Source organism: Ochotona princeps, chromosome 32, assembly GCF_030435755.1.
Source record: "Ochotona princeps isolate mOchPri1 chromosome 32, mOchPri1.hap1, whole genome shotgun sequence".
Classification (NCBI taxonomy): Eukaryota; Metazoa; Chordata; class Mammalia; order Lagomorpha; family Ochotonidae; genus Ochotona; species Ochotona princeps.
Window position 1 is genome coordinate 4,328,484 of NC_080863.1, and position 27,613 is coordinate 4,356,096.

The 27,613-nt window shown below is 38.3% G+C and overlaps 1 protein-coding gene across 2 annotated transcripts in view; it reads left to right on the forward strand.

The window, feature by feature from the left end:
• PDGFC (platelet derived growth factor C) overlaps positions 1-27,613 on the forward strand; it is a 132,573-nt gene that overhangs the window by 67,924 nt on the left and 37,036 nt on the right. For both annotated transcript variants that reach the window (XM_058657467.1, XM_004591402.3), the window contains 2 exons: positions 5,166-5,361; positions 23,053-23,233. In XM_058657467.1, coding sequence (XP_058513450.1) covers positions 5,166-5,361; positions 23,053-23,233 — 377 coding nt within the window. The remainder of the gene's footprint in view (positions 1-5,165; positions 5,362-23,052; positions 23,234-27,613) is intronic.

The following is a 27,613-nucleotide window of genomic DNA, read 5'->3' on the forward strand; positions in this document are numbered from 1 at the left end:
ATCAAATATTGAAAAAAAATTGAAGGAATGGTGGACAGTCTGCCTAACTCTTTGTAATGTGGAGTGCTCCTGGTTTGTCTCTCTTCCAACATTCTGCTTTTGTCTTCTTTGTAACGTCTGCAATAATGCAAAACTTAATGGAACAAAAAAAAAATTGTCAAAACATGTTTTCTCCAGTGGGGTAATATAAACATGTGTATGGATAAATATTTTTAAACATTTGTTTTATTTTTATTGGAAAGTCAGATATGCAGAGAGGAGGAGAGACAGAAAGAAAGATTTTTCATCCAAAGATTCACTCCCTAAGTGGCCGCAATGACCAGAGCTGTACTGATTGAAAACCAGGAGCCTGGAGCCTCTTTTGGGTCTCCTACACTGGTGCAGTGTCCCAAGGCTTTGGACCATCCTCAGTTGCTTTCCCAGGCCACAAGCAGGGAGCTGCATGGGAAGCAGGGCTGCCAAGATTAGAACTGGTGCCCATATGGGATCCTGGCGCATGCAAGATGAGGACTTTAGCCACGAGGCCACCGCGCTTGGCCAAGGGTGAATATTTATAACAGATGGAATGAGCTAAAGGCTTTAAATTGATTTTACGTTTGTATAGCTGGATGTTTGTCTTGTGTCATTACAGGTTAGGAAAATTATTGCCATCTTGTCTTCCATAATCATGCTTTTATTTTGTATGTGGAGACTCAAAATAGAGACATGTTGAAGTCCTCTAGCAATGATTTTTAACAATGCTTCAAGATACCAAGTTTCCTTATATTGTTACTATAAGGTATGAAGCAGCGCTAAGAGCTAGGAAATGATTTTAGCCTTCAATAAAAGTTTCTAAAAGTTTTTCTCTTAGAAAGAAACATAGTGCCCTCGTTACTTCCCACTGGCTAATATTTCTCCATCTGTTTAAACGTGTCCTTACCCTATTTTGCCATGGAGACTATCATGTCCTTATGTGAGAATACAATGCAGTATGCATCTCTACTTCCAAAGATGGACTCCCAATGAAACTGTTTACTGTATCTTGACAATAGGATGCTGGACTCTTTGCTGTTGTCCATGCCCGCAATGATGGGCATAGGATTGTGTATGAAGAATTATACGATAGTTATGTTATAGGGGAACTCTGTGAGGGGGGAGGGAATTGAGGAGGGAATAAGGGAAATCCCAGGGCCTTTGGAACTGTATCATAAAATGATAATGATAAAAAGAAATAATAAAAAAAGAAATAAGCGTAGTGAGGTCAATGAGAATGCAAAGTAAACATAAACATTAAAAGCCTCTGAGCTGTGCTTTGTTGGCTGAAGAGCAGGTTGTGGCAATACCTGGTCTAGGACTGACATTAAATTACAGTTTGGGAAGTTGTCATGTTAAGATGGTTAAGATGACAGGGCTTAGTTTTGTTTTGGAAGTCCCCAGCACCTGGAACCATCTGAAACTCAGTACGCTCCCAAGAGGCATGCTTTGACTGTTCAGTACCAGATGAGCGAAATGATGAACTGTCCCCTGGGATGCATTGAAGAGATTCAATAGGGCATATTTTAAAGAATTAGTTGTCATGGTTTGCTTAGTCCAACAGTCCTTTTATTTTGTTATTTAACGTTCATTCTCATACCTTGCAAGTAGTTTGATGTAGGCACTACTAGCTTTGTGGATTGCTGTTTTTTTTTTTTTTTTTTTTTAAAGCTCTTGTTCTAAAAAGGCGATGATAAAGCAAATGTCAGCATCAGGGTTTTCTATATAGTGTATTGTCATATTTTTGTAATAATAGAAATTTAAATATTAAGCAATAAAGGCTTTCCTAGGCACAGTAACAGAACTGGCGGGGAAGGAGGGTAGCGGGGTCTTGAACTAGCATCTACATGGGTTGCCAGTTCCTCAGATAACGGTTTTCCAGACGACACCATAATGGCAGTCCCCTTCTTGCTACAGAGCTGATCAGGTTCAGGTTGAAGTTACTCTGGATTTTCTAGAACAAAGCGGAACAGTGAATCCTAGAACCCGTAAAATACATACGTACGATTATGCACATGTGTATTTATTTGCATATGAAGATATATATATATATATATATATATATATATGAGATCAAGTGATTTTACATTGTTAAAAGTGAGTTTTTTGTTTTAATTGAGGGCAAATGGCAATGAAACAGAAGTAGCTATATAGGTCAATGAGTAAGATTAGGATGAGGAAGGATTAGTGCAGGTGACAAGCAGCCAAACCCAAGGAAGAGCAGCGGAGCTCTGCGGAGTAAACACAGTGTGTTCTTACAGGGTCTTTGTCACCCAGCTTGGACATAGTGTGTTTGTGGATGAGCACGTCACAGCTCTCACGGACAGCTGTGAAATTCTCATGTTTTGATGACGTGTTAAACCGGAAGTGGAATTCTTCAGAACTTTTACATGAAGCTGAGATTGGAGGAATATTTCTTTTTTACCTGATTCGTCCAGGATAAAATCAACTTAAAATAACAGCAAGAATGACATGGACGCGTTACTGTTACTGTTATCCAGAAGCGTTCTTATCTTTGTTAATAACACAGCATTCTGATTTTATTATACTTTTTTGTACTGCTTTTGATAAATATAGCTTAGCTAGGTAGATAATGCATGGCAAAAATCATGTAATTGCTTCGATTTTAATGCTAAACCTAACGTGTGCAGATATGAGTGTAGAAATTCTATATAATTGAATTATACTTGTATATAGTCAACAGTGTTCTAATTCTTACCTTATCGATCTTTCCTCTTCTTTTTCTAAGTTTTCTCTGTTTATGTTTTCATAACTTGCATCATCAGAGGAATCTTGCAAGGTATGAAATTGTGTCTAATTGCAATTTTAACTTTTAGCATTTATGTAAAATCTCACTTTTCATGTTACAGCTGTTCTCTCAGATACACAAGATTTATTCTGTCAGTGTGCACTGCTAAGATCATGTGTAAATAATTTAATAATTTGTTTAGTTCAGTGGTAATTTGAGTACTCTTGCTGTAACATTGGAATAGCAAACATTGAATAAAATAGTCACAAGGTATTAAATTTGTGGCTCGTCCCTAAAATACTAGTAAAATTATACACTTTGAACGATGACTGAAAGCAATGGACTGTTCGGTGCAGAATCTTAATTTGGTAGAAGTTAATGTTTGTTTCTTATTTTTTTCCCTCAATTATAGGCCTAGTAGCTTGAGATTTTGCATAAAATGTTTACAGGCATTTGTAAATCATGTGTGTGGTGGCAAACCTCATTGCATTTGAGATGAATTTGGGGAGGGAGCAGCAATTTATCTTAAAAAGGAAATTTACAATTCTATGACAGCAAGGCCTAGTTTTCTTAAATCTTTAAATTATGTTTAATGATACCCTAATGACATTATGGATTATACATGAAAAAGGTTCTTTTTGAGCACAGATTTCAGTAGGCTCATTTTAGCCACGATATTTTGCGACTGAGGGTATAAAAATAAAGTTCAAATCTTTCCACAGTAATGTGGGTTTCTAGATTATGTATGGAAGGATAAACATGACCATGCTTGGATTTGTAAAGAGCGTCTTAGGAGATTAAGATGAAGACTTCAGCTCGGCAGGATTTCTCTCCTCCGGCTCAGGAGACCATCTTCCAAGCTTGGGGTCTCATTTCCATGGAGGGTTCTTAGCTTCTAAAGCATCCTTTGTCCCAGCTGCTTTTGTCAGATACATGGCGCCCTACGATTACACAGTCAGTACCAGGGAATCCCCCTTCTGCTGAATCTTTGGCTCCATTTGGTTTCTCTAAGTTTAAGAAGGACCCAGATTCTTGTGGGAGCTCACTTGATGAGGTCAGACCCTCCAGAGCTGCCTGACTTTTGGTTAATTCAAACTAAGTTTGTTGTGGTGGTGGAGTCGTATCCCATCAGCTTGCTCATACTCAAAGGAGGGAATTCATCTAGAAGGAAGGACACTGGAGAGTCTCCTAGAGTCTGCCTATTATCGAGATAAAAGCACGCTGGTATCAAATCTAGAAGAAAAGGGAGCCTAAGACATGGAGTAGAGAAAAAGGAGGGAATTGTTTGCTTAAATGCTTATGGGAAATGGAAGTAGGCAGACAAAGAGAAAATTCTAGTAGAGTAAGGAAGTGAAGAGGAAACTGCAGAATTTAGTCTAAAATATGATTTTGTAGTCCTTTACACACTGCATTATAGTCTGCCAGCGCATATCCAAAGGATTTAAATAAAGTGATGTTCATCTTACTCATATCCTTATGAGATTGGATGTTGGAGAAGAAGGCAAATGAATGTTCTTATAAAGCAACAATATGATCTGTTTAATCTCACTGCAGACACAAAGTTCAGTGTTGAACAGCTTTTCTGTAAATCACAAACACTAATGAGAAACTGCCAGGGTTAAACGATTGTCTAGATATATCCATATGCAAAAAAAGATTTTACCAAGCTACTAAGTTGGTAGTTGAATTTTCATACCCACGGTGGCCTTCCAAATATAAAAGTATAAACAGTTATCCAGCTACATTCCAGCACATGACTTTATGTGCTAAGATTCTAGTTTAGGGCTTTTGAAAATTTTTATAAAATTATACTAGGGCCCAGCGCAATAGCCTAGTGGCTAAAGTCCTTGCCTTGCACACACCGAGATCCCATACGGGCGCCGGTTCTAATCCTGGTGGCCCCACTTTCCATCCAGCTCCCTGCTTCTGGCCTGGGAAAGCAGTTGAGGATGGCCCAAAGGCTTGGGACCCTGCACCCGCGTGGGAGACCCAGAAGAGGCTCCAGGCTCCTGGCTTCGGATCGGCACAGCACTGGCCGTTGAGATCACTTGAGGAGTGAATCATCAGATTGAGGATCTTCCTCTCTGTCTCTCCTCCTCTCTGTGTTTCTGCCTTTCCAATCAAAACAAATGACAAGAAGGAGTGACCCCCTGCACTGCCCTCCCTCCAGACACATGAGAGAGAAAAAAAAAAAGGGGGACATTTGTCCCATCGACCTTCCAGTACACCTTGACCCTCACTGCCCAGATCAGAGACCTCTAAATGCATGCATCCCTGTCAACTATGTAAACAAAATTAAAAACAAAACAACATAAGATAAAGTTTATTTTCACAGCATCAGTTTCTGGAAATATTTGTTGTAAATGCTTGTCTGAGTCTTTTCATCTATTTATTTTTTTTTTAGGAGTACATGATCCCCAGCATGAGAGAATTATTAGTGTCTCTACCAATGGAAGTATCCATAGCCCACGATTTCCTAATGCTTACCCGAGAAATACGGTCTTGGTATGGAGATTAGTAGCTGTAGAAGAAAACATGTGGATACAGCTTACATTTGATGAAAGATTTGGGCTTGAAGACCCAGAAGATGACATATGCAAGTAAGTTGGCAGACTCTGCTACCCATGGCTGTGGTCTTACTAATAGCCTCATGGCTGTGGATTTCAAAGGCAGCTTTCTTTCTCATGATCTAAGAAATATCAGACCTCACTTCATGTATGTGTTTTTAAACTCTGTGTGTGAAATCTGAAGACCTGAATATATGCATATTCTTCCATTGCTTTCTATCTACTTCTAGAATGATTTGAGAAAGCATGATAAGTAATATATGAAAGTTCACCAAAAGTTATGAAAAATGTGTAACAAGGCTATGTGTTGATTTCAACTTTCTTTACACCGAAGTAAACGTGTTTTAATTTCATCCTTCTACACTTTTAGAAAGTATTGTTACATATGGAGTAAAACCATTAAACCATAGAGAATAAGAAGCTTCATAAAGGAGTGGAATTTTGCCAGAAAACTTGTTACCCTTAGTGTTAAAAGTCTTATATTTGAGCTTTCTGACAGCCAAATAAACAAGATGAAGGATAAGTTGTTAAAAGAAAACCCTGTATCCACGAGTTCATATTTCCTTGATGCCCATATTCTCTTTCTCTCTCAAATACACACAGACACACGCACCCCAGACACATGTGTGACTGTGAAGTTTGAATATACATCGCAAAGAAGAAATAGAGTTCAAAAAATAAAGCTTAGAGTTTAGGGTAATGCTATGTTTTGCCAGGTAAGAATCCCCATAATTCTAGAAACACTCGTGAACTAAAGTCAGCTGGAATATTTCACCCATGTGAAAGACCACCTACTGTTTGTCATACAAATATTACTCTTTAAATCCCATGCGAATACACTTGTCAAGGTTGGGTGGTCTTCCTGAAGATTTTTCACTTCAGTGGCATTTGTATATCATAAAAATATTTTACTTGAACTTCTTTGCAGGGTTCTTCATTTTCGCTTTGATATAAAAGTTAAAAGAGAATTTTCATTTTATGGTATATTCCAGATAAATATTTCAATGCACATGAAATAAACTTTGTACTTACTGTCATCACACTTTTTATCTTTAGTATTTACATAGTAACTTTTTTTTTTCAAGTCCCTTTTATGTGACTATGCAATTCATGGTTGGTTTTTTTCCCCCTCTTACATCTGTAACTCTAAATTTTGAGAACTAGGGGCTATCTTATCATTAGGAGGTTGTGTTATTTCACATTTTATTCTGTGATAAGGAAGCAATGAAGAGAAATCAGAGAAGTAAATGTTCTAGATCACCTTCACATCTTATATCTAACAAAGGCTAAAACTCATTTTTTTGCAATATTGCTTTGAGTGATTGTTTCCCACGGAATCTAGTAGCACCCATTGAATTGTGTCCATCGGTACAACCCCATTTATTTAGAAGCCAGAGAGTGTGTGTGTGAGAAAGAGAGAGAGAGAGAGAGAGAGAGAGAGAGAGAGAGAGAGAAAGAGAGAGAGAGGAGAGAGAGAGGGGAGAGAGAAAGAGAGAGAGAGAGAGAGATCTTTTATATCATGGCGAGGCCAAACTGCAATCAGGAGCCAGAAATTTCTTCCAAGAAGAATTTTGGAAAGCCCCCAGATTTGGGTCATTATCATCTGCTTTTACTAGACCATTAGCAAGGAGCTGAATTGGAAGTGGGATAGCTGGGAAACGAACCTGTGCCCATATGGGCTGCTAGTCTCACAGGTGACAGCTTTGCGTGCCATGGCTCAGCTCTGGCTCCATTCGCATATTTTCTTTCTTAGTCTTGCTTTCTTGGCAGTTAGTCTGTTTCCTTTCAGAGAAATAAACTTTTAGTTCTGTTATGACTTGCAAGATAGTGTTATTAATAATCAGTTACTCCCTCAGTTCAGCCATCCAAACAACAGGCATATCTATTTGATTTGTTATATTGAAATAAATATGGAAATTTCTAGATCAACCTAGCTTCTTCCCCAGTGGGAGAAAAGTTGATTGAGTTTCCACAAGGCATAGTTTATATGCCTACAGGCAAAAATTATTTCATTCTTCTCCATTATCTATGGCTTCCTGAATTCTAAAATAGTGTAAAAGCAGTGAGAGGCACAGAGCCTGTGTAAAATTGGAATTACATAACTCAGAGAATATGTTCTAAATTATGAGCAACTTTTCATAAAACAAAACTATTTTTCCTACATGTATAGCCTCTCTCTATGAGGTTTTTCATTTTTAAATTAAATTCATTTATGTATGTGAAAGGAATTGATTTCACATCTTTCATATATACATTCTTTGTGAGCAAAAATATGCTTCCCACGGTTCCTCTTGTTTTGTTTTTACTCCAGCCCTTCCTCCTCACCTCTTTCTTATTTTTCTTTTCAGTTTTTGTTTGTATTCTTCCAGTGTATTATTGCAAGCCTAAAGCTCCACTAAATTAAGAATTCAACAGGTAGTAAGTAGAAAGACCACATAGAAAAGGGCTATAAACAATGACCTGATCTCAGATGTGCTTCAATGTTAATACGTACCAAATCAGTGGAAAGGTATCACCTTTTGGATAGTACCTTGTCTCACTAACGTAATCCCCTCTAGCATGCACTCTGTTGCAGGAGACATGATTTCTTTCGTTTTTATGCTTGAGTGTTCTCTCCTCTTTTCATCACATTTTTTTCGGTGATTTAGTAGCGGTGGACGTCAGGGTTGGTTCCATGTGACCGCTATTATGAATGGAGCTTCCGGAAACAAGACAATACAGATAACTATTTATTATGAAAATTTCATTTCTTTGACTTAATTCCCAGTAAGTAGAATGGCTGGGTTATCGGGTAGAGCTGTTTCCAGATTTCTGAACAATCTCCACACTGTCTTCCTTAAAGGTTATACTAGCTTACATTGCTCCCCTCAGTAAATCATGTTTCTCCACATTGTTACCAGTATTCATTACTATTTTGTTTTGGGAGACACCCATTCTAAGGGAGGTGAGGTAAAACCTCATTGTGGGTTTTATTTGCATTTTCCTGATGGCGAGTAATTCTAAGCCTCTTTCCATTGATGATATTGGCCATCAGAAAAATCCCTGTTCATTCCTTAGGTTCTTTCATAATTGGATTGCTTGTTTTGTTGTTGAATTTCTCAAACACCTTATATGTTCTAGATATTACACACTTGGCCAGATGTATAGTTTGCAAATATGTCGTCCCATCTGTCATTTGCCTCTTCATTTTGTTAACATTAAATTAGGTTAACAGTGTTTCTTCACTGTGCAGAAACTTCTCAACTTGTACATATTTTACTTTTATCCCTACAGCTCTGGGGTCTTGTCTATGGAGTCTCTGCCTGGATGAACGTCCTGCAGTGTTTACCCCTTGCGATTTCATGCTTTTTAAGTTTTAGGGTTAGAGTCTGATCCACCATGAATTAATTTTTGTATAGTGTGTAAGGTATGGTCTTGTTTCAAGCGTATGATTGTGGGCATCCATTTGGGCCATTTGTTGAAAACACTGCTTTGCTTCAGGGAGTAATTTTAGACCTTTCATCAAACATGAGTTGGTTATAAATATGTAGATTAATTACTGGGGTGTCTGATTTGTTCCATTGGTCCCCAAGTCTTTTTATGTGTGACAACCATTCTGTTTTGATTTTAACTGCCTTAGAGTATGTTTTGAAATCTGCTATTGTGATGCCTCCAGCTTTGTTTTTGTTGTTTTAAGATTTCCTTAACTACTTGGTCTCTATTTTGATTCCATACAACATTTAGGGTTGTTTTTCCTAGACCTGAGAAGAATGCACTTAATATTTTGATTGGGGGATGGACATTTTGATAATATTAATTCTAATCCATGAATGTGATTACATGAATGTGTAGGGTCTAGATGTCCATTGCATCATCCTGAGCATTTGTGATGATCATACCATCTGTATTTTTCCTGTTTTCATTTCCTTTGACGTGTTGGTTTCTGAAAGAAGCATTATGGATTGAATGGATTTATCAGTTTCTCATTGTTAATCTAGTAATATTTATTTCTCTTAAAATTTTTTGAAAGATTTACTTATTTTGATTTAAAAGGCAGATTTTACGGAGTTCTTCCATCTGCTAGCCCATTCCCCAGATGGAGACAGTGGCCAGAGCGGTGCTCCTTTGAAGCTGGGAGCCAGGAACTTCTTCCAGGTCTCTCATATGAGTGCAGGGATCTGAGGACTTGAGCCATCCTCGGCTGATTCCCAGGCCATGAGCAGGCAGGATTGGAAGTGGAGCAGCCAGGACAGAACCAGTACTTAAAGGAGCACTGGAAGGTGGAGAATTTGCCTGTTGAGCCATGGCAGGGGCCCCCATAGCCTTATTTAATTTTTTAAATTAATGTTGTAGTTATCCTTTCATGTTTATTATGCTTGAGGCAGGTGCTTGGTTTAGCAGGTAAGCCACTAGTTGGGATGCCTGCAACCTCCCATCCAAGTACTAACCAGGCCCGACCCTGCTTAGCTTCTGAGATCATTCGAGATCGGGCGCGTTCAGGGTAGTATGGCCGTAGACTGGATGCCTGCATCCTGTATCAGAGTGTCTGGTTCAGTTTCCAGTTTAATGTCAGTTTCAGCTTCTTACCAATATGCACCCTGAGAGATAGCAGGTGATCACTTGGGTTGTTGGACCCAGGCCCCATGCCACTCAAGTGACCGAGTGAGTCACTCTGACTTTGTTCTGGCCCTTGTGTTTATTTGGTGGAGTGAACCAGTGCATTGGAGACTTATTTCTGTTCATGTGTTGCTCTTAACTTTCTCTGTTGAAAAAGAAAACATCTTATGTCTATTATGCTTAATATTAATGTAAGTAAATGAAATCGTTTTGGTCACAACTTACACGGAAATCTGACTGTCTCCTCTGTCTTATAGCAAGGGGTTGATGACTCAGTTCAAATAGCTGAGCCCGTGCCACCTGTGGGCATCCATGATTGAGTTCTCTTTTTGCTCGAGACATTAAAACCATAAAGCCATGGTTCTGTGACCAGTGATTTGGGATGAGTAGGTGTTTTTAATCCTTTTTATCCAAATATGTTTTGTTTCTGTCTACAATCATATGCTGTAGTGAGTAAGCATTATATTTTCTGATTTTTTTAACTGCACTGCTTTTCTTTTATACTATTTGATATAATCTGCGTTTATCTTTACTCATGTGCCTCCTTTTCAAACCAACCATCTTTTCTCACCTTCTGAATCCTTTTTTGGCAGGATTAGTTCACTTCTTTAATTATGTTCTTAAGAACAATTTCTCTCAGATGAAAGTCTGTTGGTATTCAGTGGTTATACTTTTGTTTGGTATTTTCTTTATTTCACCTTCATTCTCACTTTTTGTTATTGTGTTTGTTTTTCCTCTCAATATGTCAACGACTCATCTTCAAATGACTTGCTGACCTGGGGTCGGCCCAGGGTAGTGGAGTGGCCTCCAGCTTCCACTGCAGTGTCCTCTGACCCCCAGTAGGCGGCACCCGTTAGGCCAGATCTCAACAGAAATCCAGGGGGCCAGGGAGGGCTTTTTTCTTCTGTCAGCTCTCAAATTCTCTGGGTTAGTTGACTCCCAAAGAATCCTGCGATTCAAAACTGTTTTTCGTTCATGTATCCAGCAACTTTAATAGTGAAGTACCTAGAGGATGTGTCTGCTTAACTTCTGTCCACATACATGTAGTAAGAATGTAGACTGATAACAGGACAGTGGACATACATTCTCACTATTAAATGGAAGAAGTTACGTTTGGTTTCTTTAACGCCTAAGTCGATTCTTCTCCACGAAGGTGCTGTGGATCTCAAATAGGTGTCCCTTTAGAATTTGTTATAATAAATGATCACATTTGAAATAATTTATTTTTCAAGTCTAAAAATTAGCAAGTTCTTCAAAACCTAAGTCTGTCTGATAGCTGTATTTGAAAAAGAGGCTAGAATTTGTTGGGATGCATGGCGTTCCTATATAATTGTGCCATGCTTCTCAAGTCATCTGTTATTTAAAAATTAAGTGTTCACATGTTGAAGATAATTCCAAAATACAAATAAAATCCTGTTACCTTTATAGTCAGATTTGTACATGCAAGCCATGTGATGGAGGGTGTTGGGGCGGAATAGGTAGGAGCGAGAACAATGGCTATGATACATGTATTTGGATATGCACAGAGTGCCAAGACTGCTGGTATGGAAAACACTGAATATATCTTATTCTCAATAAAGTATATGTCTCATGGAGGTTTCTGGTCCAAAACAGAGGAACTAAGGCTCCTTGTGGAAGGGGTGTGTGTGTGTGTGTGTGTGTGTGTGTGTGTGTGTGTAGCATGCCCGTATATGCGTCACCAAGTTAGTTGAGGAAATGTGGAAACAAGTCCTGGGGGAGTCTGTAAGTGGATTTCTCTTCCTCTGCTTTGCACAGTCACGTCTTCGTACTAAAATAGCATTTTAGCTATTGAAGCATCACGCTGAGCCACTTCTGTTTTATAATACTGGCAGATATTGATGTGGGACTTATTTTTCATTGCCATTTAATTTCTCCGCTAAGGTTCTAGTCACAGAGATTTTAAAGAGAAAACATAACTTTTACAAAAAATAAGTTTTATTATATAATGAACAAAGATTAAATGAGTATTTAGCAAAGCCCTTCCAGATGAAGCTAAGAGATTGCACTGCACCTGCTTAAATACCAACTTTCCAACTCCATTGGCTTTCTTGTATTATGTGTGCCCCTCCGTTTTCAACAGAAGGAAGTATGTGAATAACATATCCATCTTCACAAGGCAGGGAACCTCAGTGCTGCCCCCTGGAGACGGACTACCTGTGAAAGTGGAAATAGGTAGTATGTTTATTTTGGAAATATCAAAGAAAAAAAGCATTTTCTCTTGGTATTATCAGATAAATAGGTCCATAAATAAATACATACATAAGGACATTGCATAGAATTCAGGGAGAAAGTCCTTTATTTGATTGCAATTAATAATGCAAATATTATGGAAAGATCATCTAATACCATTAAGTGGAATTAATGAACTACAATGCAGTGCTGTAAAGCAAAGGATTCTGGTAGTTGTAACTTGTACGAAGTGCCTGCTGTTCATGGTGGATCCTTACGTAAGTCAGCTCCCGGTTCAGCTACAATCGGCAAGATGATAGTCGTAGACTTCCCCCCAAGGTGCACAGTGAAGGAGGAGTTTGCAAGTACCAGGCACTTGCAGTAATCTTTTCCTTTGCCATTCCCGTTCTAATGACTGAGAGCCAAAAGTTGAGTGGCATTTTTTTTTTTAATGCAGCTGTGGAAATACTGTCTGGCTCAGTTTTTGGTCATCCTCTGTCAATTCAGCATCAGTAGGCTGCCTGGGAAACCAGCAAGCACAGGCATGTGTTCTAGTTCCCAGCTATTAGAACCTCAGAGGAGGTTTTGAGGGGAAGATACCACACCTGGACATCGGGGTCAAACCCCTAATGCACAGAGAAATGCAGAGATTTCCTGCCGGCACTACAGTTGTCACATAGATTTTTGATGGCAGGAGTTTACAACTTCTTAGATGAGTCTTTTTTTTTTAAGTCAGTATGACAAAACCTTCAATATTTAGAAATGAAGGTGTTTAGTTGTCTCTTGTCAACTTCAGACTCTTAATGGCATGTCTCAAAACCATGAGAAAGTTCTAAACGTGATGAGAAAGTAGCCAAAATTCTTTTGACTCAGCATGCTGCCCTGACTTACAAGTAAGTAGTAAAAGACATAAAGTATCATCCGTGACTTTTCTTGTCATCCCTTAGAGTACTCTGCATGACTCCTGAAGCACTTGGCGCTGGTTTGGATAACTGTTGAAGCCTCCCCAGCGGCTGACTTAACCCCTTGCTCCTTCCTCACCAGCAGCTCCGCACACTGAGTTCAGCAACGTCATCGACTTGACCCTGCTCTCTGGAGCTCTCCATCTCTGTCCGTCACTTTGAATAAGCAAGCTGGTTCATGATATCAAAATATTTGTGTAAATGGAACCAGTCATAATTTATGGCTTCAGAAATTATTTCAGAGGTCTGTGGTAGGCACTGTTTCTTTGCTGAGGCATTGGGGTTAATCTCAGTGGAAATGAGGCCTGCACTGTATGTTATCCCAGCATATTTTGTAAAAAAAAAAAAATACTGTCTAATCACAGGGTACCTACTGTTTTTCTAGATTAAGAACTTCCCAAAAAGGTGACTGTAACTATTTGAAATCAACTGCAAATGACAGTTCTCTTTTAAGCTTGTCAAAACTCAGAGGCTGGTTTATAATTCTCAAAATTTGTGATGTGAGGGAAGCATCTATGAGACAAAAGCAAACTGAAGAAATAGCGATCTTATTTCTATGTAGTAGCATGCAAAGAACAAAAAAAGAAATGCAATTAAAAAAAAAAACAGTGAGAGGAGGAAGGCCTCTGACTGTTGCAGGCTGTTGGCAGACAGCTTTCATTTTCTGATGCTCACAAGCTACTGGGAGCCTGAGCTGAGAAGCCAAAGAAAAAGATTCTGTCTTGGGCCCGGCGTGGTGGCCTAGCAGCTAAAGTCCTCACCTTGCACACGCTGGGATCCCATATGGGCACTGGTTCTAATCCCGGCAGCCCCACTTCCCATTTATCTCCCTGCCTATGACCTGGAAAAACAGCTGAGGACAGCCCAAAGCCTTGGGATCTTGCACCCACATGAGAGACCTGGAGGAAGTTCTTGGCTCTTGGCTTCGGATTGGCGCAGCACTGGCCGTTACAGCCACTTGCGGAGTGAATCATTGGACGGAAGATCTTCCTCTCTGTCTCTCCTCCAATCTGTACATCTGACTTTGCAATAAAAATAAACAAATCTGTTTTTTTTAAAAGATTCCATCTAATAAATAATACCAGTTGTCACATGCTACTCTCTGCCATGGACAACGGGTTGAGAGCAGAGAGATTTGGGCACTTCTATGTGGGATGTAGCCTTTCCAAGCGGTGCCTTAGCCTAGGCTGCTACAAGGCCCTGCTGTGTTCCCCCTTCTTAAAATGAGTAAGCCACGTGCACATGCTGCTCTCCCTGCAGCAATGGCTTCATGAACTTTGTAAAAAGCACCAGTGATTTCTATATTTATCAAACCAAATTTCAGCACAGATTCGACTATTGGACCATTGTTGTTGCATTAATTTTAGCAGGATACATTTTGCACTGATAAAGGTTCTTTTCTACCTGATGTTTTATCCTTAGCTAAATCCTCTTCAGACATGTAACAAATTTGTATGAGCTTATTTTGGTTCACATATTTGAAAGTCATGCATAGCTTTATTCATAATATGAATTTCCATGAATTTTTTGAGGACTTTTTTTAACTAGACAAAGAAAGAGAATCATTATAGATGATGTCCTTTATATCTCTTTCACTTTCATAATAGAACTAAACTAAAATGATACTTTAAGAAACAATATACATCATTAAGTGATATAGTCATACTCACATTAACAGTTGACTTCGGTTTTGTGATTGGAACAATAAAACAGTTGCAGCTTTACACTTTATAACCCTATCCCTGGATTCCATCCATCCCAGAACTGTTTGCTAACTGGAATTTAGGGCTCGCCACTGTTTTTAAATCAATGCACAGTTCAAGTTTAATTATGCTCTGTTCTGTGTTGTAGTGTGAGCTATAAGCAGAGGTCACCTGTGCTTATTGCACAGTCAGTGAAGGGAAGCCTGAGTGATGGGGAGGCAGTCAGACAATCCCTGTCCTCAGGGAACATATGAACCAGTGGGAGTTACCAAGGACTGGGAGACAGAAGTGGAAACGAGATCATGAGATGTTAAAGACCACGAGGTAGAGAATCAACTGTAATTGTAGGAGGTCATCCCCTGGCTGGCTGCCAAGAAACTTCCTGCGTTGATACTGACCTTCCCCAATTCACAGCTGTGATGTGGCCTTTGGCTGGGATGACTCACAATGTGGTTTGAACGGTTGGTCTGTATTGGAAGTAAATGCTTTTAAAAGTCCTGGTTTGACCGCAGGGACGGTAACTACCCATTGATGGCTTTGTCTGTGACTTGGTTACCAGTCTGTGTCTGAGGAAGGTGGTATGATAAACAAGGCAGTTTTGAAAGAGGAGTCATGAATCGGTTTAGAGAACTGGGTGTGGAGGGAGGAGGAAGAAGACTGCGGTTTATATGGCCACTGTGGGAGGCTGTGAGGACCATGTGTAGTTAGGAATGTTAGCCTGGTACAACGAGACTTCATTATGAAGAGAGGAAATAGACAGATGTATGTTTAAACAGAAAATGCATTGGAATTAACAATTGAGAAGGTGAGCTATATGGGAAAGGAGAGAGATTGGCCACAGCAGAATTCACCAGTTTCCTGTAGAGCCACAGGTGAGGCAAGTGAGGAAAAAACTTCACCTGCCGCCTTGCTTGCTACCTCCTTTAAGAACAGAAACTATGTGGTCAAAGAGACGTTCAAATAAATATACACATCATTTTAATTTGTGAAAATATAATAATCATTGCATTTCCACTTGTTTCTTCAGTTTAGTAACCATTACTGAGGATAGAGTTTATGTGTGTGTGTGTGTGTGTGTCCTCAATTAGCTGAGTTTCCGGTTGGATCTGATAATGTCCCTAGTCAGAGACAACTTTGATAAAAAAGCAGGAAGACATCTGGGCCATAGAATTACAACACACCAAGGGGCATAACCCACACTTTCCCACATATGTAAAACAGACAATGTGTGTCACCCTAGTGACAGTTGGAAAATGAAGACTAATTCACCCTAGAATGAATTCCTAGAACAATCCTATGTAATTTATTAATATGACCAGTATCTAGTGTCCTTTTATAGAAATTATATTTGATAGAACAAATTCCCATCAAATGGATCATTTTCCAAATAAGCCAGGAGCCAAAGCTGAGAGCCAGGAATTCAAAGCTGAGAGGTCAGGATTCAGAGCCAGGTACAAAACTAGATGACCCAGTATGGAACATGCACAACTACTAAGCAACATGCTACCATAGTATTATTTTTTGAAAAGACTTTTGCATTATTTTTGTGAAAAATTAGCCGGGTCTTCTATAACCAGTTTAGAGAGAAAAAAAAGGAAAAGTCCAAAAGTATAAATATAGGTTACATGGAGATATTTAAACTCTCCATGCATAATTTTTGTCCTACTCTGCTTATCTATGTATATACATTTTTATTACAGCATACTATACATTTATGAATTCAGTCATGCGTTCGTGCAGCTATGACTTGATAGTCAGCCCTCATGTATGGCATCAAAAGACTGTGCTGCTTATGATGGATCCAAACATTATTCAGGCCCCTGAGCTCTAGGATGCATGTTACAGGGAGCGTAAATACAAAATACTATTCGGAGTACTAATGAATGTGGTAGCGACCGTACACACACACTGCAAAAGCATTTATTGTTATCTTTGCAACCCTGCCTGCCAAGATGGCTTGTCTGAAAGGTCACATTTAGCTGAAACGTGGAGAAGCATCCATAAGGAAGCAGGGAAGGTGGTTGTGTTGATGGTGAGTGATGTCATTAGCCTGCGTTTAAAACATGGAGCATAGAATCAACGGTAGGTTCCAGATTTTGAAAGCTACCGTTGGGCAATTTCTAAGTCTGTTCACTGAAAATGTGCTGCTGTATGTAATTGGAACCATTACTCATACCTTGGTGCTGGAACGTACGTTCTTAATCCATGACAGGACTCTGATGGCCAGACAAGCTGTACCAAAAAGCGTGATCATATCTACCATCTGGTGAAATATGCTGTCTCGCCCAAGTTGAGGTTCACAAGTGACTAAAGCCCTAAGCAGCCCACAATGACTCAACCACCCAGAGGTCCTCCAGTGGAGTGGAAAGTTGCCTGTGCTTCATCAACTCCCCCAGGGAAAGTTGGTGGTGGCGACAGGGAGAAGATTCACATTGCTTTATTTTGTATTTTCTTTTACTTTTTGAAAAGTTCTCAAGGAAACTAAATAGAATGGTCAGTGTGGGAATTCTAAACCATTTGAGGAATATCACAGTTATGGCCTAGAAACGTGTAGGGAAGAAACCAAAGGTGATCTTTGACTTCAAGAACCTTATGTTCAGAATATAAGATGTTTACATTTTATACCTTTATTTTAGATTCTAGTTTAAGTGACAGTAGAACCAGCTGTATAACATTGATATCAAACTATGTAAATTAATACTAACATTTGTTGGACCTTATTTTTCTCTATATGGGGTAATAATAAACCTTGTGGATGAGTTTATAAATTAAATGGGGTATGGCATGCATTTCATTCTATTTAATTACAAAAGCAATATTACAGTCTTGAGACATTTATTATTTTCTTGTCAATTAAAACAAATAACATTAAAGCAGGAAATGTATGATTGGTTTTTGGAATTTGCAGTGAGGGAAAGTGAAGCTTCAGGGAAGAAGTGAACATATGAACCTTCCAAATAAACAAGAGTGGAAATCACAAGATGCCGGCCCTTATGTCAGAAGTACGCAGAGCAAGAAATCCAAGAGAAGATGTGTGGAATCAAGAAGAAAGGCATCAAGTGGAGCATTTTAAGCTGCTAAACAGTGTAATTTTCTGGTAGCCTAGGAGCTCCGTAAAAGATACGCTAGGAATCTCAGATACGGTAGCATCTTGAAGATGTAGTTTTAACAGGATAAAAAAAGAGAGCCAAGAGGAAAAGAAAATAAACCCAGGGCCAAACAATTCTTGCCTAGAAATATTGGCCAGGAGGCTGGAACTAACCTAGGGGCCCTGTGCCGCATGCTTCTCATTTGCGAAATATGAAGCCATCGTCTTAGTGGGACTTGGCCCAGTGATCAAATCACCTGTCCATTTCACCGTTTCTTCGGATAGGAAGATTCACATTTGTTTCCTGTGAAATGACAGTCATCCTTTCTCCAAGACGTCCCTACAATCATCTGTTTCTGTAGAAAATGTAATCCTGCATATCCCCAAAAACTTTGCCATCGGAAACCAAAGAACGGCACGGAAGTCAGGTGCCCATTCCCATGCTTTTCATTTGTGTGAGGAGGAATAAGATGATGTGCTTTTCTAAGTTCTGAAATTCCATATTTCCCAGTTGAGATTGAATTGGTTTCTTTTGCGTGGATTTTAAATCAAGATGCTATTATTATGTTTACGGTGTTTAATTTCCCTGAAATACTTTAAGCAGCCATGCAATCTCATTTTCTAGTTTAATTGTCTTCAAATTGCTAACCAACATTTATTTTTGTATACCTAAATTTATGCTGAAGATCTGCGTATTTTATGATATTCGTTTTATAGATGGAGAGTGAACAGACTTAGTTTGGAAAAAGGATTGCTTGAGAGAAAATATAAAACTGAGAAGGAGATAAGTAGGATTTTCCCTGTTCTGTGTAGCTATTTACCTATTCAAATGTACAGATGTGTTTCTGTATACAGTATGCATAAATAAATACCACCATCTGGAGAAACAGGAAGACTGTTCCAAAAATTCATGGAAAGTGTATATTATGAAAAAAATACTTTATGGATTTTCTAAAAGGTTAAGGAAAATACGTGTTGTGAAAAAAATAATGCATGGATTTAAAAATGTTTTTGCAACACAGTATTTTAAATTCTATTTTCTATGAACCTTAGGAGGTTTTCTCATATGATCATGAATTTTTTTACCCAACATTTGTTCACATTCATCAACTTAACCCCATACTAAAACATTAAATACTATTTGATCCCCAAAAGTATATATTATATTTAAAATTTTTCCATTTTCTTAGTCTACGAGTGAAATTTTTTTTTGTGATTTAAAAATTTTAGCATTGTCAGTCCAAAGTACTTTCATGTAGAGGTTTAGACTAACTTTTTACTATGATTTGGAAAAATATCTTCTGTTTTCAGTATTTTTTACCATTGTTTATACAAAATGAATTACATGTTCCTTTGGACATTAATAGAACTATCTTACTGAAGGTTTTCTCTTTTAAACGTGTGTGTGTGTTGAGAAGCAGAGGGAAAGGGAGCACACAAGAATCTCTGGTCCATTCGCCAAGTGCCCACGATGTCTGGGGCTGAGCCAAAGCAGAGCTGAGAACTCATTCCAGTCCTCCCACAGGTTACCCATCACTGCTGCCTCCAGGCTGCATCTTAACAAGATGCTGCAGCCAGGAGCACAGCTGGCACTTGAATCTAGGACCTCTGATGGGGGATGAGAATATGCCATCCAGCATCTTCGTTGCCAGGCCGTGAGCTCAGCTCCATGTCTGCATTTACTGATAAGCATTTGAAAGCATTTTCTGATCCTTCAAGGGTTTTCATCTGTACACTTCAATATTTAGTCTGTAACCCAAGGTTGATCATTTGTGTTTTCCTTTCATCCATATTATCTAGTTTATTCAGGTTTAGCTAGCAGAATGTTATATAGACTTAAAATTTTTAAATACATTTCTGTCTGTGATGCTATCTTCCTCCTTTGTAAATTCTTGAGGTGATTCATTTCTGCTCTTGGCCCCAATTCCTCCTTCCCCTCCCTCCTTTCCTTCCTCTTATCTTTTTAATTCTGAATTTTAATTTTGTTTTTGATAATATCTGTCATCGTTTTTGCCTTCACTGGATTTTGGTTTAGAATTTAGTCAGTCTCTTGCAAGTCACACTACATTACGTACACTCTTTTAATTTAGTAATAAGATTATTTTGGTTTGTTCATTGATGCAGTGCGAATCTATTAATTTCACACTGCATACAATTTTAACAGCTTGCAAGTTGCGCAAGAGGCGTTCTGTTCTGTGTTGTTGGTCCGATGAAGGGTGCTCATTTGTCTGGACATTTCCTAAGTACAGGCTACAATGAGAATTTAAAGGGCTAAATAATAAATACCACGTTACTCATTAAGTAAATTTTCCTATAAAGTTTATATGTCAGGTGACTTAATCAACTGATCCATTTTGTTTGCAATGACTTTGAGTTCCTGTATCCATTGAACAAGACCATTTAACCAATTTGAATATGCCCACATTCTCTGTCGTTGGACCCTGAAGTATTTAAAATCATATAAGTGCATTCTGAACAGACTCAGTGTATCATCTAGTGCTTCGGAAGATAGGTCTTGGAGTCTGACTTCTTAAATCCAACCTTTGGCTTTACATGTGGTTGTTAAATGCAACCCATCTAAGTACATCCTTGACTGAATTACTAGATTTTGTGTGTTTTGTAACTTGTAGTGTAGGCCCAGAATTTCATTTTTTAAATGGCTGCTGTGAGGATTAAATGAATTCATGTATGAAAAGCCCCTTGAAGAACATAATAACACTTAGTAAATGCAATATGTTTATTTTTATATGACAAATGTATTGAATGATTTTCAGAATGTATTTAGGAAAAGAACCTGCTGTGCAAATGGAAGTCTGAAACTTAGGTCTCTGTTGGAGCGGAAGTGTAAGCCAGCGAGCACTGGCGGATTATTGTCGGATTGGCGGATTATTCATTCCGTTACCTTTCCCAACAAGTTCAGACTCTAGTTGACACTTGCAGAATGGGGTCTTTTTCATATCCATAGTTATTTGTTGGCAAGGTTTCACCCCACTGTCAGGCTCGATAATTCATGGAGTAGATTTAATTGGCAGGGTTTTGGTTCGTATGAACTAGAAACAGCCTGTTTTGCAGGGTTGGTTTATTTTTGTTGAAGCAAGCTGGGTGTCTGACAATTCTGTTTACCATTGAATTTATTCCTTTGGTTATAGTCCTTACATTTCTGAGGAGTAAGAAACCAACCCTCATGTCCTCACAGTTTTTAAATTCCCACATGAGAATGAAAATTTTGTCTACAACACCAGACTTGTTTGTTAAACATAAAAGAACATAAATCCTCCACGGGTCCCCAGGGGTATGCTTGCGAAGGGGAGTGATCATTATAAACCACTTAGTGCTGTGTGCTGTGTATCATGTTGCCCTGAGAAAGTGCTGTTGGATTGGCTCATAAAGTAGGCTTAGTAAATCCTTTAAATGCTGATGTGCGTAATTGTGCCCGTTGGAAATTAATACGGGAGAGCGTATTATAGGATCACCCTGTCTCCAGAATCGTCACCAAGGCATAAGTTTTTAGGGTGGTTGTATTTTATGATTTTGCTTTTATCTGCCCAATGTTGCTTGGTTTTACGGTCTCCCTTCATTGGCTCTGACCTACAGATTTTTTTTTGGTCATTGTTTTTTTTCTCTTCATTTTCTTAATGTTTTGAACTGTGTCAGGGTATATCCACCAACCAAATTCTGCTGTGAATCTCAGATTCTGCAAATGGTATTGTTAGGAAAAAGAAAAACTTCAAATTCCTAGGGTAGATGATAGGATTTAATGTGTGACTTTTTTTCTCACTTTCACTTAACCCATTCTTGACCAAGTTAAAAAGAAATTATTAAGTCAGGTGACTTGATGTTTTTTTTTTCTTTTCTTATTTTGAAGGTAAAATATTAAGAGTGAGGCATGGGAAGACATTCCAGGTAGATCTTTAGTTGGTTGGCTTTACAAGATCTTGAATCTGAATTCAATTTAAAAATTCTATTTTTATCAAATAGTAGTTTTATCTTTGTGTACAAGGAGTCCAGCAAGCAGTTTACAGCAAAATCAGTGATCCGTAATTACCTAGAGCAGGGCACAAACAGAATTCTCAGAGCTGAAATTTTGTTTCACATGTTAATGTGGTTTAAACATTTTCATCTGATCAACAAGCTATTTCTGAAATGCCTACTAAAGTCCGCTGTAGCTCAAACTTTCCCCATGTCTTCTGTATCACCCTCTACGACATCCAGCAAACACACACACACACACACACACACGCACACATACACCCATCCCGAAAACTTTTGAAGTGGTTATGCTTGCTGGCTTTTGCATTTGTAATTTATAGCTTTGGACTTGTTGTATGCTATAGCAAAAACATTCCCCTTTGTATTTGGATTTTCTGATTTACTGCTCTCAAACTCCCAAGGTCATGTTAAAAGGTAGGTGTGTGGGGGCATGGACTGGTGGGTGAGCATACAGACTAGAGATGGTATGACCCTGTTCAGTGGCAACTCTTCAACTATGAACGTGTGATCAAGTTTTCCTTTCCCAAAATGTCTCTGTGAGTGGTGTGGCACAACTCTCCATTTACAACTGAGAAAACAAAGAAGAACAGGTTAAATTAAATGCCTGAAGATGGTTCTGGATACTTCCTTATTCAGAAGGAGAGTTTGTAGGTATGATTGATTCATCACGTAGTTTGTTGTTTCTCTGCCGTAGTTTCTTCTTTAAATTCAACATTGCATGAGACATATTTTTTGTTGTTGTTGTTAGGAATCTCCCCAATTTAGACTCTGTGTTTATTTCTCAATGAGGGTGAACCTTAGTGGTCAAGCCTTTTACCAAAATTATTTCAAAACTGTCTCTGTTATTCTGAGATGCATTTTGTAGAATTTATTGTCACCGTTACTTAAGAAATAAATATGAGGGAGTCAGGCCTATGACACTGATTCTTTTAAAATTTTAATATGAATAATTTGCATATTTCCAACTTTTGATAGCAAAATCCAAGAAAATGGGGCTTTGAGTTGAAAAGTATGTCTTCCATTGGTAACACCTTGTTAATTATTTCTCTTTGTTAGAATGTTTAATTACACTTACCCAAGTTTGGGATTAACCCACTGAACTGCTTCATTGAATCATGGTATTCACAGAAACAGAATTTGATTTGTCAAAAAAATAGGTTGTGACGTTACGTCTCTTTCCGTTGACTCGCTCTAGGTATGACTTTGTAGAGGTTGAAGAACCCAGCGATGGCACCGTGCTAGGACGCTGGTGTGGTTCTGGTGCTGTGCCAGGAAAGCAGATCTCTAAAGGAAATCAAATCAAGATAAGATTCGTATCTGATGAGTATTTTCCTGCTGAACCAGGCTTCTGCATCCACTACAACATTGTCATGCCAGTAAGTATGACGCCGAGTCCCCTGACTCAGTGAACTCTTATTTGGGTCATCTGTTAGCTTGCATTGTTCCTGCCATCAATTGTAAGAATCCAAAAGCCAAAAATAATAACCTTTCTCTAGCTTAGCTAATTTTCCCTGTACATATTAATTACTGTGATATTTAATTTCTCAGTAATATTAATTGCTGTATTATAAGTAACTTATAAATGTTGCTATTTCAGATCATTCGCAATCTTAATTACCTTGTCAGTGTAATGAGATAAACTATTTCATAATATTTATGAAATTATCGACTCGTATTTTAGTGTGGATGGAAAATTACATAGAGATGTTCACTTTAGGACAGTTTGTGCTATGTATCTTGTATGTAGGGATCACTGGCAAAATTTGACTCTATACTATCATTTATGATTTAATTTACACTTTGAGTCATAGTAATAATAAATATAGTTTTAGTTTTCTAAAATATATCGACGGTCCTTTAATATGATACCCGTATTTTGCTAAATTTTACTGTGAAGATACAAAGTTAACATTTTTGCAGTACATTTGTTCTAATGTTCAAAACAACATACATTTTGAAACAAACATACTGCAGAACTGGAGAGCCCCACCACTAGCTGAGCTTTATCTCATTTGAACCCAGTTCATGTGTATATAGCTTTAAAAACCATGCACCTTATTTGATCCTGTAAATTATTTTTTCTCTCATACAGCAGTATTCTTCACTTGGCAAACTTGTGTTTTTATGTCTTTTAAATAAATACCTACTAAATTTTGTGCATGTGAGAAACTAAATGTTAGATTTAATTATGTTTAAATAAATATATGAACAGAATCTATGTAATGTTGTCCACTAGATTTTCCTATTTATATTAATATTTATTGTGCTTGAATAATACCGAAGATGCTTCTGCTTAAAAGTGATTTCCGGAAATTCTCAATGAAATTGCAGAAATTTGGTTATTTTATCTAATTATAACTGTGCTGTTATTATATTTGTTATTTCAAATACTTCTCTGTACTTGCTTAGTATCAAAAAATACTGAAGATCTTTTTGTTGCTTTTACCCCATTCTGCTTACAGCAGTAATTCAGAAATTCTTGAACAATTATGTTGATGTTGTCCAGTGAATGTTTTCAGTATGACCAGTGACAGACTTTTAAAACTTACAGAATGTAGGTATCATTCATGGTTTTTACAGAACATTCAGATATGTGATCTTACTGGATGTAAAAATGCTACACACAGCAAAATACTAATTCCTGAAGCCGATTAGAAAATCCAGAATTAATTTGTATATCGTGCTGTCTCAGTAAGCAGAAATTTCCTTTTGGATTGTCCAAAGTCTGTGGAGTACTGTTAGGTAGCTGATTAAATGAAAGAATTTTTTCAGAATGTAGCTGAAATGAAACAAAATGCAAAATATTTATTTATTTAGTAATACAGGATTCCATCATTGAGTATGATTAATGTTAAAGGAGGTGACTCCATAATATACCTCAAAGTTAACATTGCTAATCCTGGTCAGGTTTCTGATCTGGGTTAACATGTCTGTATTCCATTTTTCAAGCATACATTCTCTCCCCTTTTTGGAGGCTTCCCAGATATTTTTTTTAAATGTTACATTATTGATTATCTCATCATGTAAATTCAATACAATTTGAAAATTGTCAGCTAGAGAGGAAAAGGTTAATAATAGATGAGCATATTTGTATTTAAAAATAGTTTTGACTGATACTTTGATGCTGTGATTATTGACTTAATTTAACTCAGTGGGAATCTATTTAAAAAACTGTTTCAGTATTAGATAAATCTGGAATGATTAAATTTCCATGTAAAAACAAAGAACCTAGACTTTTAAAATTGATTGATCTATTTGGAAGTCAGAGTAGCTGAGAGAAAAGAAGAGAGAGAAACAGAGATTGAGAGAGAGAGAGAGAGAGAAAGAGAGAGAGAAAGAGAGAGAGAGAGACTAACCTCCCCTCAGCTGATTCACTTCCCAAATGGCTGCAGTCCCAGGGCTGGGCCAGCCAACACCAGCCGCTTCACTGGGTCTCCCTTGTGGATGGCTGTCCTGGCACTCGGCCCTTGAGCCTTCCTTCACAACTTTCTCAGGCACGGCAGCAGAGAGCCGGCTTAGAAATGGAGAAGCCGGAGTTCTGTGCTCCTCCTGAATGTTGTTTCACAATTCTTTCTCAAAAAAGAAAAGAAATGGAGAAGCCGGGCATGACCCAGATATGGCATGCTGGCTTTGCAGATGAGAGCTAACATACTGCAATGGAGGCGGGCCCCGAAAACACAGGTTAATGTATCTTCATTCTATAACAAGGAATCCTTAAAGGTATGCTTACTTGTATCCTAAATTAACTACTTCGTTCATGTTAAAGCAATTTAAAAATATATATATATAATTTAATATATACTATATATAAATATAATTATATTTAAATTGCACATTTATATGTGTAAGAATCTACAGTCCTACTACAAAATAGTATATGAAAACTAAAATATATATATATGCTACCGCTAAGAATTTTTTATTTCCAATTTTGTAACTGCCTGAGTTTTTGCATTGTGTGATTGAATTGTGTGATTGCATTGTGTGATTGAATCTTCTGGATTCAATGAAAGCTGTAAAGGTAAAAGCAGAGTGTTTCTAGTGCCTTGCTCAGTTCTGGGCGCATGGTGTTCTTGCAGTGAACACAGTCAAGTGCTAAGTTGATCCTGCCACCTTGTTGCCCCAGCTTGGCCAACAGGATTAGGCGACACTTGTATTCTGAATCTGTACACATATCAGACTCATAAGCCCTTGAATGAGGTAACAACATCACCAGGATACAGTCCCAGTGGCCACCTTTCCCTTCTCCTGACGAGGGAAGAACCTCTGGCTCAGAAACTTGGCAGTTGAGCCAGAGATGGCATCTGAAAGATAAAAAAATGGGCTACACCATTAAATGAAATGCAGTACATATGTAAATGCAGTACTGAAATGGTTTGATAAATGGTGCGCACAGATTGGACTGTTGTCAGCACTTGCCACTTCCTTTGAGTCATCTACCTGTTTGTTAATCAGTCTGTACTTGGCTGCACTTCATGGATTTCTGTAAAGAAATGGTATAGGAGCTATTACAATTAATCTAGATTTAGGAAAGCAGTAGGTTTGGGCAGAAAGAACATGAACATGGGGTCCTATGTTACCTATTAAGCTCACTTGGTCATTTTAATTTCAAAGATGGGCTTGCCAAGGAATTATTGACATATAAAATTTACAAGATCAGGTAAGCTTTGATTGTTTGGCGTTTCAATTTACTTCGACAGTTGTTCCGCTGTTTCTTCACCTGTTCTTTGTCTCAGTCCACACGCCCCTGTCTCCTTCCTGGTAACCTCATTCATTGTGACCTTAAGGACTACCCGCAGGAGATGTGATGAATGGAAATTTGACAGGACATCATGCATTGAAGCCTGGCAGAAAGCTTTGCATTCTCATTGTATGTTTCCCCGTGACATTCCTCCGCGCCTGCACTTGGCAGCCCTTCACAGTGGGGCAGTGATCCATCAGGCTTATCTGTGTATCAGATGAATGAAAGCCTCCAGGAAGAACGCATGGCCCTTGAACAGCAGGCTGAGACGTTCCTGTAGCATTTGCTCAGGGGCAAGTGCTCCCATGAACCCCTCCATCATCTCTGATACTTTTGTTGTTTTCTTTTAGCCAGGGGTGAACTTCACATTAGCATACGTTTTAGTATGTCACCACACGGGTCTCATTGCTCACAAAGCCACAACTGCCAAATAGTACGTTAACATTTGCTGATCGCAATGAAATTTTCACTCTGTAGTCAGACATACATCAGAGGCACAGAGCACCATGCCCTGCCTACTGGGTAGCTGCTCAGTAAGGCTTCATAGAAATGGAACTATTTCCCTGTGTTTTTGTCTGAAGCCCAGGTGGAGTGATACCTTGTTGCTGTCCCAAAGTGGTTAAGATTCAAAATCAAGGAAGCCATAGCACCAGCTTCCAGCCATCCCAGCTATTTTTCTTGCCATAGTCGTGCCCAGATTTCCTATCTCTGCGTGTGTGTGTGTTGAAGGGAGAGTACAGATTAGTTAAATTGAGGTTGAAAAATTAGTGCATACTCATCATTTTGCAATAACTGATTTACAAATTAAATTTCTGTGCTTTTCATAATTAACCAGTGAATATTTTGTTTCCATTCATAACTGAAAAATGCTTTAAAATTTATTATTATTATTATTTATTGGAAAGCCAGATATGCAGAGAAAAGGAGATACAATCTTCCATCCACTGATTCACTCGCCAAGTGGCCACAAGGACTGGAGCTGAAGCAATCTGAAGCCAGGGGCCAGGGGCTTCTT